Consider the following 20,021-nt stretch of genomic DNA (forward strand, 5'->3'; position numbering starts at 1 on the left):
GCATTAAACTGGATGGTTCTTTAGTCATTCTATTTATAGCAATCACGCTCCTCGATCCTGTTATATTGGAACAGGCTGTTATTTTGGAACAGGCTACTGGAACTGTTCTTTCACTGGAACAGGAACAGGTGGAACAGGTCTCTAATTTTACATGTTGCAGACCATCCCTAAATAATAGACGAATAATATATCTTCACAATGGTGATATTTTCGGTATGAATTATGTAATTTTACATGTTAATGTCACGTCTCCAGAGCACCGTTAGTTCCACGAGAACACGCACAAATTTACAAGCGGTGCCGGAAACGAACGTCTGCGATTGGCACGTAATAACGAATGAACTAATAGAAGCTTAAAAACGTTTTCATAATTGCTTTCATATCTCACTAACACAGATCTCAAGCTATTGTCGGCCTGCGTAGACACTCGCCATCATTCACTCAACAGTAATTTGAAGATGGGCAGTAGAATAAGGTGAGAAATACACTAAGCTATATTACTATACCATTCGTATTCAAATTGACGCCGATCTCACAAATCAAAACGGCTGGCTTTTATTTATTTATTGCTTAGATGGGTGGATGAGTTCACAGCCCATCTGGTGTTAAGTGGTTACTGGAGCCCATAGACATCTACAACGTAAATGCGTCACCCACCTTGAGATATAAGTTCTAAGGTCTCAGTATAGTTACAACGGCTGCCCCACCCTTCAAACCGAAACGCATTACTGCTTCATGGCAGAAATAGGTAGAGTGGTGGTACCTACCCGTGCGGACTCACAAGAGGCCCTACCACCAGTGAATGAGAAAACTATAATAGTTGTGAATTCAATCAAAACTTACTTTCGGTTCAATCAAAAACTTTATAATATTCAAGAAGAAAATACTATAATTGTGATCATAACAAAAAACGCTTATCAAATATTTGTATCTTAGACATTATTTCCTTAAAATACGTATTTTTATTATTCCTTACGCCTATTAATGACTAAAGGCAGATTTAGAGGAAGACGCGTAAACCTATCGCTCGCGTTGATGTCTTTTCAATGCAAGAATCTACGCACGTGTGTTATCAATCTTTCCTCGACTGAAAGTTGATTTAATTCACGATAGCTTATTTTGTAGTTAGACAGTTAGCTAATAGTCCGTCTTACTGAAATCCCGACTATCTCTACCATAAAGTACCAGCAAGGTAAGAAATACCAACCCAACTGAAACTTCAAAGTTGTTTCTCTATTAAGATAAAGACATTCAAGCTGTGATGGCTATGTTTTTCGATAACTTAACATCCCTATACTGATGTCAACTTAAAAGATATACAAGTACCGGGTGCAAAAGTATGGGTACAACATGTTCTCTACTAATACCTGTATGCTATTGGACAGCACTACCTGTGGAAGATAGGATAGGGCCGACTGCATTTTGTCTGTACAACATTTTTATTGCCCTTGTAGGCAGACTAGCATACGGCCCACCTGATGGTAAGTGGTTACCGTCGCCCATGGGCTTCAGCAATGCCAGGGGCAGAGCCAAGCCGCTACCTAACGCTTAATACTCTCCACAAGCCACGTTTGAAGAAGAACATGTTATAGCGCTCGGGAAACACCGTGGAGGGGAGCTCATTCCATAGCCGGATGGTACGTGGCAAAAAAGACTTCTGGAAACGCACTGTGGATGACCGCAGTGGCTCCAGGTAGTAGTAGGCTATAATAGGTACAGGTATAGCTATGCCCCTGGTATTAGCGATGTCCAAGAACGACAGTGATTACTTACTATTAGCTTATTGTATACATTACCTATATCTCTGTATATAGGATAAACTTTTACTACCGATATGTTACTTTATTTTTGTTTTTTTTTTTTCAAAAAAACCTTTGAATTCGAAACCTATAATAATCGGCAATAAATATGCGTCAACAAAGTATTTTTCGCGGTTTCTGCGAGTCGCAGGCATAACTATCACTACTTTCACATTTTAATCTCAGATTTATTATTTTTGACGTTTTGAACGATTTTTACAATTTTCGTTATCTTCATTACAGTGTTGTTCTTACTGCCATCTAATTTTCCATAAAACAAACCCTTTTATTTATAAATACGTTTCTTTGTGCCCTATAAATCTAAAATGCGTTTTCTATAACCATAAAACCTATTTTTGGCAATTCTCAATCATAATTTCTCAGCTGCTTTTCGGCAATATTATTTCCGCCAACAAATAATATATATATAGCCTTAATCAAATACAACAGAAACACATTCACGGTCGCAAACAAGAAAATACGATTAGCTAACGAATTCAGTTACGGTCATTGTTTTAAATTAATTGAATTACGTAACGTAATCTCTGTAAACATTGCATAATAACTGACAAGGTTTTAGACGTCGCTTCCGTTCTGAACTTCCCTAAAATTGTTCATGAAATTATTATTTAATTTAATTAATATTCATTAAAGCATAATTGCTCGCCTTTGGACGAGGTCGAAATTTCAAATGCAATCTAGATCATCAATCCTTTGAGGAAGTCACCGAACCATTGTCATACTTATTGGCCCAGTGGGACGATGCCTATACATATATAGAGTACTAAAATTCCTCCTTCGCAAGGAATCCTAACGTCAATTATACCGACCGTGTCAGAGCTAAAAACAATAGCTACTAATTGCCCACCATCGTAATAATAAAAGCCACAGATTTCTTAACTATCCCTCCTAATAATATTAACTTTTTTTTTTTTTTTTTTTTTATTGCCTTTGTAGGCAGACGAGCATACGGCCCACCTGATGGTAAGTGGTCACCGTCGCTCATGGACGTCAGCAATGCCAGGGGCAGAGCCAAGCCGCTGCCTACCATAAAGAACTCTCCGCAAGCCTCGTTTGAAGAAGGACATGTCACAGCGCTCGGAAAACACCGTGGAGGGGAGTTCATTCCAAAGCCGGATGGTACGTGGCAAAAAAGATCTTTGGAAACGCACTGTCGATGAACGCAGCGGTTCCAGATAATATGGATGAACTCTGCTCCGATGGCGGGAGGTGCGATGATAAAAAGGAGATGAGGGAATCATCTCGAATAATTCCTCAGAGCATTCCCCATGGACCATGCGGTATAAAACACAGAGAGAACCGAAGTCCCTCCGTAGACCCAGAGGTTCCAAGCGATCCGCGAGAGCAGGACTATCGACCATCCGAACAGCCCGTTTCTGTATGGAGTCAAATGGAAGTAGCTGGTATTTGGGAGCCCCGGCCCAGAGGTGAGAGCAGTACTCCACGCGAGGTCGGACCTGCGCTTTATAATGCGCAAGTCTCTGTCCAGGCGTGAAATACCGCTTCGCTCTGTTGAGAACTCCCAACATTTTAGAGGCCAATTTGGCTTTACCTTCCAAATGACTCCGAAACTGGACATCGCTCGAAATATCGACCCCCAGAATCCCGATACTCGCGGAAAGCTGCAGGGATACTCCTTGAAATTCCGGCGCCATGACAAAAGGGTCCTTCTTCGCAGTGACTATGACTTGGATCACCTACTTACTGCTCCATAGCAAGTTGGACAGGTGAAGTCAACTAAGATATTTTTAGTATCATAAGAATGAGAAAAAATCCCAGTTAATCTTTAGGTAATATCCTCCAAAACTTACAAATTAGGTCCCAAAAAAAATCGAATTGACGTTAAGTGATAAAAGTTCAAACAAACAATTTTCATGATAGACTTTTATATAAGTTATACATATTATATTTAAAAGGTACTAACATTCGGAACTACGGATGCGACCTCCAACGATTTCCTAACTCAAGAACTATACACTAATTAATACTTCCTCTACAAACGTAAGCGAGTGTCTTAAATTCATTTTGATTCGTTGACTACTTGAATGTAGATTTTATAATTACGTGTCTTTAATAAGGAATAGATAGAAATGAGTTTCTAATTTTTATGGTCATGACATTAAAAATAAAATTTGGCCCTTAATTTAACATTTAACAACTGATTTAGGATTTTCAAAGTAAGATACTCGTATTGAACGATGCGACCATGCCTATATCCAAAATTCAATATGTAGATACATTTTTTTATAATTAAATACGTATTTCACACATATTCACGGATTACAATAAAGAAATAATATCATGTAATCAAATCGAATTGGCATAATGACTATACAAACTGGGATATAGACATCCACGTGCTTCAGTTACCACTTAATATCAAATCCTCATCGGGATGCGGGACGCAGAATCAAGCAAAGATAATTAAGAATATTGAAAATGTTCTGAATAAAATGTGTCTCAGATTGAGCGGTAGTCATTGTCCACAATCACCTTAAAGTAAATAGGTACTAGTGCCAATGTTAAGACGCGAAATTTAAATATAAAATACGGTTAAATCTAAAGATAATTACGTTTTACCCGTTAATTATGGGCGCCTATCTAAATCTAGACAAAAATGGAAAGGTGCGGTCTCTACAATCACATCAAATCTATAACAATACAGTTGATTAGAACAATGTTAATCTCAGCAATTGACTCCGTTATTGATTTGAATTCCTTGAATGTTTGTCCTCTAAGATCTAATTATCATGACGGTTTAAATACATGCTATTTTTGTTACAAAACAAATATACCACCCCATGTGACTTTCATATCATACATACTCATAACTCATGCTTGATTTCTACGAAATATATAGCATGCATGATGACGATGCAGATATAAGTTTACCGATACCCAACTTATTACCTTTACAAGAAGTAACCATTATTATACATATTATTATACCCAGTTATTACAGTAACCAGATGCTAATCTCTTTTGCAAAACTGGTAACGGACTTCACGCTTAACATCCGATAATAACAATAATCCCGGACGAACATATTCTCCGGGTATGTCACATCACACGGCCGATCGCCGCTAAGGGTGAAATTAAAGCAAGCGCGTTCGGATGCCGGAACGAACCGTTACCAGTCACGCCACGGCTCGTGTGACATCGCGGGCTGTTTGCACCTCGCATCTCGAGTTAATGCGACAATCATACAATGGTATGAAACGTTTTATTTTAATCCAGAACTCCCATTAAGCAGCTCACATCGATTTTTTTTTTATTGCTCGAACAGGCAGACGAGCATACCGCCCACCTGATGGTACCACCACCTCAACCAGTTTCGAAATTGCCAGTGAGGTCACACACTTTGCCGAGGTGTGGATCAGCGCCTCCGAGAATCGCTGGCCCTCGTCTCACTATTACACCACAGGATATAGCCAATGTGAAGTTAAGGAAAACTAAGGTACTTGAACTATCAGAGACTTTTGCGAATAGGTCCAATCGGGATAAAATTATTTTTGTCTTTATCACATATTTTATAAAAAAACTCAAAAACGGTTTGTATTGGCACACTAATTTCCTGTGTCTTTTTTTTATTGCCCTTGTAGGGGATACGATCATACAGCTCACCTAATGGTGAGTGGTTACCGTCGCTCGTGGACGTCAACAATGCCAGGGGCAGAGCCAAGCCGCTGCCTACCGCTAAATTAAGAGATACTACTTAGAGATACCGAATTTAAGAGATACTAATTTAAGAAATTAAGTTTAAGTTTACTAAGAGTTTAAGAAATACTATAATTATAAGAATGGTCAGCATTTTCAGGATGACAGTAACGCTTTTATAATCATCGATATATACTTCATATTGCTTATTAAATGGCTCTTTACTCTAGAACCTTTTCAGCACGGCCGCTCCCTCGCGTAGAAGGCAAGCCGGATTGAATAAAACACCAAACAGTTCAAAATGTAATCTTTTTCAGAACTTTTTAGTTATCGGTATAATAAAATAAACTCATGATCCCTTCTGTTATTAATGATTCTCGATGTCGGTAGAATACAAAACTGAGCCACCACCCGTACTACTAGACATCAGATCAAACTCCCAAACTTTATTATAAAACAGGAGTTCCCATCTTTCGAACCGGATTAGAGGACTATTTACTTGGCAATAGAAATAGATATAATAATGATTCCACCCGAGCAGACTCACGAACACGCCATATTAAAAGAGAGGTACCGAAATTGATAACTTCGTGAATTTTATTTTTATTATATGTCATTCCTTGGTTGTGGAAGATGTTCATTAATTAATACGTGTCAGATACGTATTCCCTTTTTTTTTTCCACAGGAGAAAATCGCCGGATCCCCACCCGCGCGGCAGGTGGGGTATGTGGGAGTTGAACCTCACTAAAAACTCCTGCCGCTCACAACCGACGCCCTACCTCGGACCGGGCCGGAGCCCAGTCGGGGCTATTGAAACGGCGGGACAGGGTTGACGCAGAGCACATTACATCCATCCCACCGTCCCACGGACGTCGGACCGGTGGCCGCCAGCGACACGACCACCGGTTCCCTCGTTCAGCGGGCCGAGAGCCCGCTTTGATGGCGCCGCGTTACACCTTCCCCCAGAGTGGTCGGGGGAACGCGGTCTGCCATCCCGGCTTCCTATTGCGGGTGAGCGTGCAAGCACGCCACCCCCCGTCTGGGTCTCTCCCCGCACAAAACGGGTGAGACCCCTAGCTCTTAGGGGGCCAGGTCACGGATACGACCCCGGTCCCGACCCCCTGCTCGGCGGCGGCGGGTTTCTGCGTAGTGAGGAGAGCTTTCCCTCACTCGCCCCGCCGCCTCCTTCTGCGAGATGGTGCACTCGCAGAAGTCGAGCATAGCCTTCCATGACTCATCGCTGCCAAGCATCGACGCCACGACGCCAGGCAGCGACAAGTCAGGTCCTATCTTTGCGACCAGGACACGGCGCTGCACCTCCCAAGCGGGGCAGACAGCGAGCGTATGCTCCGCCGTGTCCAGGTCGTGTCCACAATGGTAACACCTCGTCGTCGGCTCAGCCCCTATCCGGCGCAGGTACTTCCCGAAGCATCCGTGCCCGGTCAGCACCTGCACCAGACGAAAGGTGAGACGTCCCTCGCCACGATTCACCCAGTCATCAAAGACCGGGTAAACCGCCTCGACGGTCCGTAGCCCCCACGTGGGGTTGGCCAATCGCCTCGACCACGACTCGAGCACGGACCGCCGAGAATGGGCCTTCCGCGCCCGCAGCTCACTTTCGGGGACACGCGCCACGCCCCGAGCACGAAGCTCGCTGCGCCACCGATAGTCGGCAGCGAGCGACTCCGCCTCCAGCTCCCATGGCGGCGTCCCCGCCAAAACACACGCCGCCTCGAAGGAGACGGTGCGATATCCGCGGACCCTGATGGCAACGGTGCGCTGCGGCCGGCGCAGGAACCGAGCCATAGTGGCCCGGTTGCGCGGCTCAGCCCACACAGGTGCACCGTACAGGGCCATCGATCGCACCACCCCCGCGTAGAGGCGGCGCACAACCTGATCCGGTCCCCCAATATTCGGGAGCAGCCGGCTCAAAGAACCGGCCGTCCCCATCAATCGGGGGACCAGCTCCGCAAAGTGAGCACGAAAAGCCCACCGGCTGTCCAACACGAGGCCGAGGTACTTCAACTGCACCCCGACCCCTATCCGGACGCCTCCAACCACGATGTGGGTGTCAACGGGTGGCGCCCTCCGCGGCCCGTGAAACCACAGAGCCTCGGATTTACTGAGCGCCACGTCGAGACCCAGCCTCCTTATCCTTCCGACGACGAGGGCCACTCCCGCTGTGGCGAGACGGGCAGACTCCCTATAATCATCCCCCCGGGCCACGACCAACGTGTCGTCCGCGTAACAAATAACGCGGAGGCCCGGGAGGAGGGCGCCCCTCAGCACCCAGTCGTACCCGATATTCCACAAGAGGGGGCCGAGAACCGACCCCTGCGGAACACCACGCACGACCGGAAAACGATGAAGGGTCCCACCGTACCCGGTACATACGACCGACCTGGCCCCCAAATAGGACCCAACCAGCCGGCGGAGGTAGAGGGGCACTCCATGCCTCTCCAGTGCCCCCCCTATCACGGTCCAGGGCAGAGTGTTAAATACGTTGGCGATGTCAAGAGACACCGCCAGCGCCACCCCACCCCGAGAAACGGCCTCGTCCGAGAGGGACCGCACGCGAAGAATTGCATCCACGGTCGAACGGCCCTCCCGGAAGCCGTACTGCTCCGCCGACAGGTCAGGCCCCACCCCGACCAGGTGCCGAACGATGCGGGCAGCCAGAATACGTTCCAGCAACTTTCCCGCCTCGTCCAGCAGTACGATAGGACGATACCCGGCGGCTGTATCCACCGGGCGCCCCTCCTTCCTCAACAACACAAGTCTACCCGTCCGCCAGAGCGACGGAAACCGTCCCGACTCCAAGCAGCCATTATATAGCTCAAGGAGCCGGTCCCCCAGGGCACCGAGGGCCAAGGCCAATACCCGGCCGTGGACTCCGTCCGGGCCGGGGGCCGTGTCTTTCGCATTCATCTTGACAACGGCCACCCGGAGCTCTGCCTCGGTAAAGATACGTATTCCCTAAGGAATATTGGTAATGTAGTAACATCGCATCGCTTGATACACTGTGCGTCGTATCGTTTAAGTCACGACGGCTTAAATCGTTTTTTTTTTAAATTGTTTAAAAAAACTATAATAACAAAATACGCCTTTTTAACATTAAAACCATTTTTTCTTACACTATTTTTAATTAAAATTTATTAAAATTTATTATCTATTTTTTAGTTGGATTTTCTATAAAAGCGTATTTTGTTAGTTTTTTAAACTGTTCTTTATTTTTCATTTTTTAGTTGATTTCAATTTTTTCAATTTTTTTTAATATTGATTTGTCATCGGTCCTTAATAAGTATATCAAATTTCGAGTTAATCCGACGTTTTGAAGGGGTTCAAAATCATGTTCAAAGATTCCGTTACAAACATACATACGTCTGAAGTTAATAAAAGCGTATTAAAAATAAACTGAATCATGATTATCAAAAACATTTGCGTGTCTAATTTCAAAAATACTAGCGGAATGGCAAATCAAGGTTAGTTCAATACTTTAATAATAAATAATTTAACAAACAGTAATTGAGTATTTAGGTCCACAACAGCCGCAGAGTTTGGAGGCAGAGATGCGGATAAGACATGCCTTTTATTCCGTTCAACCGTAGCGGGGTCACAGAACTAGTACAAACATAATTTTCTTGTTGCGTCGCGAATTTATTTATTTTTATTGATTATATTGTTAAATTGCGAGTGTTTGGCTGGCCGATTTTCAACTTGTGTGACTCAGAAGCGTGGGAGCCACTACTTATCCTTGCGTCCAATGTTATATTGCTGTTCTTATAATGAAACGGTAGATTTGTGGTTTTCGTGTTAGTAAACTTATTAACAACTTGAATTCCCATTTATAATCCCATAATGGATAAATATATATTAATTACTCTTCGATATTACAACAAAAAAATGTTACGATACAAAATATGTTTCATAGTTTTCGAAACTTTTTTAATGAAGTTTCTAAAAAAGCAAATCCTTTAAAAAATAAAGTCTTTAAATTAAGTAATGAAAATAGGCAACGAATTTTTATATATATTTTTTTTTTTATTCTCATACGAACCCCGTATAAACTATACCAAATTATTTTTCATAATAATCTTAACAATGTTGTTTTAGCTTCAGAAACATTTAATGATTTTGTTTTTTTTTAAACTTAAAATTCCCTGTAAAATTAGCTTTTCAAAGCAGACTCACCTCAATACAAGCATCATTTTGCTGAAAACACTTCTACTGCACTGAAATAATAATTCAACACTGCACAATAAATTTATGTTAGATTTATGTAAATACAAAACTACACGATGCTTCGTGCGTGTTCGATAAACTTTGGTTGACGGAGAACGCGCGCGTCCCTCTCAACAACCGCCGGTGAAGTGGTGTTCGGAGGCCAGTACTGAACACTTCATGCGAAGAAAGGTTAATAACGATCACTCTAACGCCTTTACAAAACGTCGAAGTGAAAATTGTAATGGTAAAAGCATTTATTTTTTCTAACAAATTCAAAGTAATTTAAATTTTGTACAACACTTGATAGTACCCTATCTCATTAGAGTCGATGTTACGAGTACTTAATCGAATAATTTAAAACTTTCGGAAAGCTTTCAATTTCAATTTTTGTTTTCAGTTTTATTGTGCTCCTATTGTGTTGATATGTGTCAAATAAATAGAAAAAACATATGTTGTTTAATTTTATATGACGGTGAGCAGGTTTGCGTGTCTGCATCCCTAAGGTTCACAGTCCTGCCTATTTGTGCCGAGAATCAATCAAGCGTGCCGGTTTAGACAGTCAGACAGACGTTTTATAATACAACTGAGATTTCAAGAGATTTGAAATACTTTGAGTCTACGCTAACCATCTGTAAGACAGGTCGTAAGTCACTTTAAGAACACCCTTCAATAGCAAGCAGAACTAAATAATAAAATGATTTGCTTATCCTGGTGATCCTGCTCAGGATATTAAGCCAAAATCATAAATTCATTCTACCATCATTGATCCAAGTTCCTTAAAATTACATTCGGATAGTAAGTTACACCGTGGCCAGGAATAGTAGAGTAGCTGACGGGTACTAGGGGCCGTAGCATTCTGTGTCCTGTCACTGAGAAGTTTGTGCCCTGAAGTCACCACGCTGGGCATGCGGGTTGGCGACTAGGAAGTTTTACGTCGTAGCCAAGCCAGGTACCAGAAGCGTGGAGCGTCCTCCAACCAGGTGGACCTACGACTCAGTGCGCGCGGCGGGAAGTCGTTGGATGCGGTAGGCGGAGGACCGCATTCTATGGAAGGCATTGGGGTAGTAGGCCTATGTCCAGCAGTGGGCAGATAAAGGCTGATGATGATGATGATGATGATGAATAAGTTACAAATATAGTTACAAATAAAGTTCAAGCTAATAAAAGCTAAAACCAGTGGTCAATAGGTAGTTGTTAGTCATTCGTTCTGTTAATTGCTTAAAATTGACAATATAATATAGTCAGACAATATGAAAGACACTGGTTAAATGTCAAAATGATGAGAAACGATTTCTCGAAAAAACTAGTAAAACAGACGCCTCAGCCTGCGTAACCCAGCGGGTTGGGTAAAGGTAAACCATAAAATGTCATAATTTCTTTGAGTACCAAGTTTTATATAGCGTTCATATTTACAATCTATCAACATAATTAAATATATTTATAATGTGATAATTATGATATGAGCTGAAACGTTTGCCATATTTTTTTGTCTTAATCGTAACAAATTTCTTACATCAGTCGTGTTCTTGAACTTTAAAAATTAGACCCCCACCGAGGGAAATAACTAGTTATGTAACTGACGAACAATGTCGATCCTTTTATTTTAATGTTTTGCTTCAATGCGCCGCAAATGACAATTCAATTTATTAGGAACTAATTGGATTTAATTGGATTCAGCTTAAGCCACTTGAGTTTCATTAATTAATTAACAATAATACTTAGTAATTTGGGATAAAGAGAAAAGGCAACTTCGTATATAATGCAATACTTTCATTTATTTCCTCAAATGATTTTCATAATAATTTAATAAATTGATTTAATTACATTTTGATTTTAGCAAGGCCCACAAAAATAATAATTTCAATAAAATAATAAAAATGTACTTTAACAATTTAGTGCTTAATTTAATGTGAACTCGATATGTTTTCGGATTCCTTTTTTTTCACAAACATCAAACTTTCGACATTCTGGTGTAATTTAGCATAACAAAAAAGTAAATGAATTATAATTGAAATAGAATACCTAACAATAAAATTTGCATTCAGAAGAAATAAATTCAAAAACGCTTTCATTATGAACAACGACACGTAACGGAACATTAGACCCCGAATCTTGCCCAAATATCTGTATAGCATGCCACAATTCATATAGTTCCGCTTGTTAGAATGAAGTGTTGTATTAATTTTCATCACAATATTCCGATCAGTCTCTCCATTCGAATAATCAGATTGAAACCAACGAGAAGTGATGTAAAAGTCACAACTGCTATTGTAACCTTCATGGCTCTGAAAAAATACAAACTCTCGAACCACCTTAAGGCGTATAATATTAGAAGCCTATTTCCCATTAGTATTACGGTTGCCGTATTGTAAAAACCGAAAATCTTAACTACTTCGTACAAATATGAACGACAAATTGTTATAGATGTTTCAAACCATACCTAAATAAATACTTGTCGATTATTTATAAAACAATGAAACACAAGAATATTGTAAATTAACATGGTCTTTCGAAAAGACCCGGCATTATAAGAGAGTAAAACTTTAATTAAAATTTTGACCAAACTTTTTTTCATTGCTTATTTGGGTAGACGAGCACACAGCCCACCTGGTGTTAAGTGGTAACTGGAGCCCATATATATCTACAACGTAAATGCGCCACCCACCTTGAGATATAAGTTCTACGGTCTCAGTATAGTTACAACGGCTGCCCCACCCTTCAAACCGAAAAACATTACTGCTTCACGGCGGATATAGGCAAGGTGGTGGTACCTACCCGTGCGGACTCACAAGAGGTCCTGCCACCAGTAAGATTAGACTGGACTTAACAGGAGCTTTTGTAGTGTCATATAAATTGAAAATTCTTACCCATCAGCGTTATGGAAATACAGTGCGCTTCTCAAAGTATAGTATATTAATTGCATATAGCAATAGATAACATAGTAAAACGCGAGAGCCGTCGCCGTTACAGATAACTGCAAAATTTGTACCAGCTCTGTCATTAATTGCCAAGACCTGTGCATCGCCGGCTGAAAAAAACAAATATGACAGTCAAGGCCACGAGATTATTACTAGCCATCCACTAATCTAAGAAACTATATCTCTATACTCTAACACTAATATGAGAATCTATCTGTTGAAAACATCACTCAATGAAACACCACTAAAGTGCCGATTTAATGTTGAAAAAGATGTGTGGTGTCATGGGACACCGGACAGGAACGAATTTCCTTATTATAAAAATATTAATTTTAAGTTATATTCGAGGTATAAAGAAAATAATTATTCGGGTATACATTTTTTATTGATAACAATAAAAAAACTACATTATCAACTTCATTTTATTCACAATGATTTATCAAAAATAAATATAAATAATATACAAAGAAACAGCTATTTATGTGAATAATAATAATGACCGTCAGCATGTAGACTATACATTAGACACTATAGCCATTAATTATACTAAGACTATACATAAATAATAAAAATCTTCTGCTGTTCGTTCCAACAAGGATTGCTGCCTGATTTTTTTAATTGCAAACAAAATCTTTGTACGCCGACCAAATGATTTCAATGCTGTTTTTTTGTGGCTCACCAAATTTTATAATTGCTAAACATTTCATTACTTCTCTATTATTATTGTGTGACATTCATATTATAATATAATACAGATGTTAGATGCGTTAGTAACTGTTGCACTCATTCCATAATTTCAACAGTCTAAGTTGTTCCCATAAAAATTGATAGTTGACAGTAATATCTCTAAAAGTAAAAAGTGTCGTGACAACTTTTCGTAAGAATTTTTTCCGTCTAGCCCCCTTCAACAACGCGCGATAAGGAACTTCGTTCCGAAAATTACTAAAATGTTAATAAAATAAAAAATGTTTTTGAATCACAGTTCTCTAGATATATTATGTAACTACAGAAAACCCAATGGGTATACGATAATTTAATATTTTAAATATTTAAGAGAAGAAGAAGTTAAATATACGCTAAATTGGTCTTAGTTTGTTTTAGCAGGCATTATGAGTATCAAGAAACCAAAATATGAAAAAACTTTGTCAGTAAAACAAAATTATCATAATTTTTTTACTGAATATCTAAAGCTAGTACTTTACCCGCGTTTTAAGTGCAATATATTAACCTAGAGAGATAAAAATCTCAATAAAATAATTATGTTAATATAAACATTAACATCTTCATAACGTGCCACTACCACATTCGTGTAAGTTAAGGATTTATTTTAGCAAAGTAAACATAAAGTAAATATAATTAATTACAGTTTCCTTCCTACACGAATTCCTCCTTTGATTGAGTGAATCTTCTTCCGAATTCATTAAAGTGAATAACACACACGGAAAATATTGAAAACACCGCAAGGTGAAAACCTTCTAATATATACATATATGTATAAACAATTTCGGCAAAAATATAGACGAGGCTATATACTTTAATTGTTAAATGTTCTTGATTTAGAAACAATAAATCAATCTCATCAAATCGACTTAGTATAAAAATTATCATCCAAAAAAGCCCACATAAATTCTTAAAAACATACACGGTCAATTTAGCAATAATCAAATTAACATTATTTCTTAAACAGTGCCCTTGTCAAAGCTATTGGATGTACCTATAAGTATAAAGAAAAAACATTAATTACATTTTTTTCCCTACCTATCCTGATAGCCTTGAGAGGCTATATCAGCGTTACCCTAGCGTGTAGGTGAGGTCTCGGGGCTCAAACCGTAGGTGTTGCTAAAACTGGCCTTAGCAAGAGCAGTGCTTTGCAGAATCTACCACCGGATCGGAAACGTGACCCACTGAGAAGATCCGGAAACTAACTCAGTGGGCATTAATTACCACGATATAGTTGATCAATTAATTTAAGCATACATTTTCAAGTCACTTTGCCGATATCCGACATTTTGAAATATTATTTTCAGTATTCCAGTATTATTTGCAGAAGCGTACATGTTAAATGCGTAAAAGTTATTTAGATATACGAGTAAATAGGCAAAGACAAAGCCATTCACTACGTTTTTTTTTTCCTATTTGTTCACAGTTTCTATTTTTTTAATTAAATTCATATTGACAGCACTGTGCTTATCAATTAAAAGATTTTGGAATAATTAATTTTCCCACCTTACAAGAAAAAATATCATCGACAAAACATAATACATTTATAAAATAAATCTAAATCTTGAGGTGTCACTGATTATGGCCTAATCGAAAACTAGTATTTATAAAGTACTCGCAGACCCGGCCACATGTTGTTGTGGCTAAGGTTTTTGTTTCTAAATAACACGTGGCCGGCTATGCTAACACCAAAAATTTACAAAGTAAGAACAATTGATTTCACTGTATTGCGTTTACTACGAAATAAATTTCACTTATACTAGCCTCAGCAACACGTGGTGTTTATGCCATTAAATTGTAGCTTTTGTGAAACGTTGGTTTTTTTAACACAGCGCATCCAATGTCGGACATCCATCCACCGCGGACAAACAACATGACACGTAATTTAATATTAAGATTTCACGATAATTAGCACAAACTTTAAATTTCGATGGAATTCATTTTAATTTTTTTAAAGCCACAAAAACTGTTACCTCTTTAAAAAGTCGAAACTTATAAAACGCATTTATTAAAAGTGAGATTTAACGACCAAAGACAATCTAAATGTGTCTGTCGTCTCCTGGACTCCGAAGAAAATATGAGATTATTATGTCATAAAAATAACATTAATTCCAGTCTGGGAACAGTTCGGTCTCCAGTCGGGTCCAACGTCACGATCCTAACTATGATCGTATCTAGATTCACGAGCTGCCATTACCGCACCGTTTAACTCCTACGCCGGGACGAAGCCGGCGAATCGGCACGTTTATGTATTGTTATCGCAACATCCAAGGCAATATGATAATCATGGAACGCCTCATAAAAATTCTAAAGGAGGAAATGGATGAAAGGACTTCGGTCGTAAAATAGTCCTTTAATGTAATATAACCGTTGCAGAATCGGAGTAAGCAAGTTCATCTTAAATCACAAATTATACGCGCTTACACCGAAAATACTTTAGTTAGCGATACAGGACTTTGTTAAGGTCATGAACGATAGTTGTGTCTGACACAAACGTCTGTCTACAACACTGAAGTATGAAACCTAGGTCTATGGTCTACAAGCGCAAAAAACAGTATCGCAATTTGGAGGTGTTTCCCGAGCGCTATAACATGTCCTTCTTTAAAAGAGGGGTGTGGAGAGTACTAAGCGGTAGGCAGTGGCTTGGCTCTAGCGTTGCTGAAGTCCATGGACGACGGTAACCACTCACCATCAGGTGGGCCGTATGCTCGTCTGCCTACAAGGGCAATATAAAAATATAAAAAAAAATATTGAAAAAAATATTAAGAACAAATTCTGGGGTAAAATCATTTAAAATAAAAAAAAATATGCGTGTACTAAATTCGAACGGTAGCACAAATACTCTCGCAAAGGCATTTTGAAGCAAAACCTTATCAATGTGGCGCCGGGGTACAAGCTATAAACTCACCTGGAGTAGATAAAGTACAAAGCAATTTCATGTTTCGACCACTTGCCTAATGTTGACGAGTCGGGCAATTCGCCAAAAAAAAATAATCTACATTCGGGATATTCACTAGCTTGGCCCGAACTAACTGAATGTTACGTACCACAAACCGATTTAGGTATAGTTTGTAAGCATCGAACGAATTACATTTATATATATTTTGAGGAACAATATCTCTGAGTACAGCCCTAACAGTTCTCTAATAATATGCTAAATAATACACGATAATACTTTTAAATTATCCATCTATTAGATGAAATAACTTACTTTCTTCTCTGGTGTATCCATATCCATATCAGGTTTTATTGGCAACGGGCTCGTACGTTGCAAGGGCGGATGTGTTTGCGTACAATAAGCGGAAATACATGTGTTTTCGAACTGAAAATTTACTTTATTTTGTTTTATTGATATTTTTGCAATCTCAAAGAAATCCACAAATAATTCAATTTAACATGTACCTACGGATTAGTTCAAATTTCTTGAAGGTAACAGAACAAATAAATGATATTATCGAATCAATCTAGTACGCAACTATTGAGAATTAGCTATGAGAAAAATACTATATAAAGCCTTATTTTAGCAACTAAAGCGTACACCTATAATAGTAATTAACCGAAAATAAATCATTATGGAGTGCAGATGAGGAATGTAAAAGTGCACTCAGATTATTTTTTTATCCCTACTTAATCAGCTACGATCGGACAAGACTAAAATTTCGCATGGACGAAGTTAATGTTTACTACGACTTTCTGTGTTAAATAGCTCAGAATGTCGCTGTTTGCTTCGAATTTTATGAATTTATGATTGCATACTTAATGCGTATGGTTGGAAACTTTAAATTCATGAATTATTAGAGTTGAACCTTTAACTGAATTATTTCTGGACTGATTGTTATTTCTAAAACGCTTCAGTACCAACTCATAATACAAGGGCTTGATAGGAAAGATGCGCAACCGTTTGAAGGCGGTTCGTCCGCCGACTGCCTCAAATGCAAGTTAAAATAAGATAATAAGAAGTAAATTACAACTGGGTTTTTTTTCGATAGAATAGTACCAGTTAGAGCCAAAACAGCTAAAACGCATTTTAATTCAAAACATCTATATTTAGAAATTAGTAATAAAAGAAAATCTGAAGGTATCAGCTGATTTCGTCTAGTCTTTTTCCCACACAATTAAACCTGCTGTTATTAATATACTTTACTACTATATACCAAAGATCTACGAGACATTTACGCAAAGACCACATCGCAACGGGGACGACTCCTTCATTGACTTACCAAAACTATGACAATAATGATCGCTTGTAATTGTGATAATAGTCAAACTTCAGGTGTTGGGGTACTAAATTAAAACAGAAATGTACGGAAATCACAAATAATGGATCAATTCATAAGTAGAATCACAAATAATAACATTTACCCCAGTATTTTGGGTTACAACAGGCGTAGGAGGAGGCGGTGCAGGAAACGAATTTAATATTAACTTCAACTTTTCACTTGTCCTCAAACATCCGCACTGTCTTCTCCAATCACAGAGACCTTCAGCCTTTTCAGAATCTTTGGCAGATTCGTTAATTTTTCCGGCAAGATCTTTTGTCAGCTGAGCATGCATAGTTTGATATTTCTTATATTCGGTATAGAGATGCGAAGTTCCCTCACCAAGCGAAGTGTTCGAATCAGTTTTATCAACCACTTGTAAAAAAAAACGTTTTAAGAATACATACTTTAGACATTATAATCAGATTTGAAGTTGCTTTACAATATTAATATATCTGGATGTTCAAATTATTAAATCGTCTGAAAAATAAGAACTTCGGTCGATATTTTAACTTATTTGTAGGTATGTGATACGGCCTTATTTATGAAGTAATTTCTAGTTCTTGAATCGTGGTATGCAGCTGTTAATACTTACTTCCAAATTAAAATTTAACGTCCGTAACTTCACTCGTACAATTTAAAATTAAAACTGGCTAGGTTATATCGAAACTCTAATTAACCACTTTTCACAATAATTTAGCAGATATAATTTACTGATAAATTATATTATTATCTAATAATACATGTAATAAAATATAGGTTCACTGAGGAATAATAAAAATGACATTTTCACAATGACAATTCCCGCCAAATAGAATAAAAGTATATCATGTAATTAAAACTACTTTTATGTTTTAATCTCATGTTTTAATTGTCATTACCTATATAATTTTCAAAGTGTCGAGTACTTTACAGTTCTCGTCGTCACGGACGATTAAGTTGTAAATCGTCGACATTCAAATATTTTGCTGAATAAAAGGAAATTATATAGGATAAAAATGAAGATGAAATAATAAGCCAGTACTAGCTGCTAGCCAAAACTGAAACAATAAAATATTTATCACATCCACGAAGAATCTTAGATTCGGTAGGCAATATTTATTCCCGTAAATAGTTCGTGACTTCAAACTCAGATAATATAGCATTATTGTATTGTATTCCTTCTTACTGTTATTTCTATCATATCTATTTGCGGTTTACGAATTATCCGACCCGCTCTAGATTAAGACACATTCATAGCCAAATGACAAAGTATTTAGGACAAAGAAAATGCCTACTTGTTGTCCAAAACGGCGCGCTTCAATACCAGTAATTACTTTCGGCTTTATTGTTATCGCATTATGATGGATTTAATAGTATTTTAAGTGCCGATAAACGGTTAACTTGTGACATTCTAACCAACTTCCGAGTAAATTCTAAAATATTAGATTTGAGACTACGCAAAGAAATAAACCGTGTCGGCGCTATAACGTAGGTTCATATTTGTTAACTTCACTTATATTTATTTTATTTCATAAGAAAAAAGTTAAAAGGCTTTGTTCTGGCGCAACGGTATATTTTATTTTAAACGAAGTTTTTCTGAATGCAACATAATTTATCACACAAGCACATTAATTTAATAATATGTACCCGGTAACCGTACTCGTCGAACTCGACAAAGAGGTCGTCGTGCAACCTAATCCATGCATCAGCCCGCTGAGTTTCTCGCCGGATCTTCTCAGTCGGTCGCGATTCCGACCCGTTAGTAGATTCGTTCGCGAAGCTAATGCTCCTGAGCTGTTAGGTCTCCTTCGGAGGCGCTCGGGCAGTTGTTAGCAAATCCCACCCCTCCTGGCTGAGCCTTTGCTCGCCCAACTGTCCTGGTGAAACTGGAAAGGCCTTCGGGCCACCAGTAATCCTTCAATCATAAAAAAAAATAAAATAATAATAATAATATGTAAATGTGGATTTGCTCTTGTCGACCGTAAAAAGTACGATGCATAGATTACACATATTAGGCAGTTGGTATTAAAAAATATTTTGCAGATAATATATCAACTTAATTACTGTACTGACATATAATTTCTGGATAGAATATTAAGTCATATCAAAAAAGTGCTTTAACAGTTAGTGCTAAGACACGCAAGTAATGTAGTCAAAATATTTTAGTACAGTGTGCTTAGTGAGTCTTTTAACGCTCTCGATAGCGTAAAAGTTAACTCATATTTGTATGGAGTTGAAACGTTTGTCTACGTTTGCCGCTAGGGGCGCTGTTCCAACTGCAAAAAAGATAACTTTTACGCGATCGAGAAAGTTAAAAAACTCGGACTAAGCACACAGAACGATACCCCCGCGTCTAATAGGGAACCGACCCAGAAATGTATATGTAATACACCTATAAACGTTAAAAGAAAGGTGAATTTGTCACGACACATAACAATCG

The 20,021-nt window shown here is 38.7% G+C and overlaps 2 protein-coding genes across 2 annotated transcripts in view; both read right to left on the bottom strand.

Moving 5' to 3' along the window:
• The window catches only part of LOC101736009 (uncharacterized), a 30,680-nt gene extending 20,830 nt beyond the window's left edge, over nt 1–9,850 (bottom strand). Inside the window, exon 1 of the mRNA XM_012692006.4 lies at nt 9,670–9,850. Coding sequence (XP_012547460.1) covers nt 9,670–9,686 — 17 coding nt within the window. The 5' untranslated portion in view covers nt 9,687–9,850. The remainder of the gene's footprint in view (nt 1–9,669) is intronic.
• Nucleotides 9,851–11,451: 1,601 nt separating this feature from the next.
• On the bottom strand, nt 11,452–18,387 carry LOC101741016 (uncharacterized). The gene is made up of 5 exons (XM_004928246.5): nt 18,195–18,387; nt 17,703–17,974; nt 16,552–16,662; nt 12,570–12,730; nt 11,452–11,987 (listed from the first exon to the last, which is right to left on the bottom strand). Coding segments are annotated over exons 1-5 (642 nt in total). The 5' UTR covers nt 18,196–18,387; the 3' UTR covers nt 11,452–11,890.
• Between the last annotated feature and the right edge of the window lie 1,634 nt (nt 18,388–20,021).

The sequence above is a fragment of the Bombyx mori genome, chromosome 18, assembly GCF_030269925.1.
Source record: "Bombyx mori chromosome 18, ASM3026992v2".
NCBI classification, from domain to species: Eukaryota; Metazoa; Arthropoda; class Insecta; order Lepidoptera; family Bombycidae; genus Bombyx; species Bombyx mori.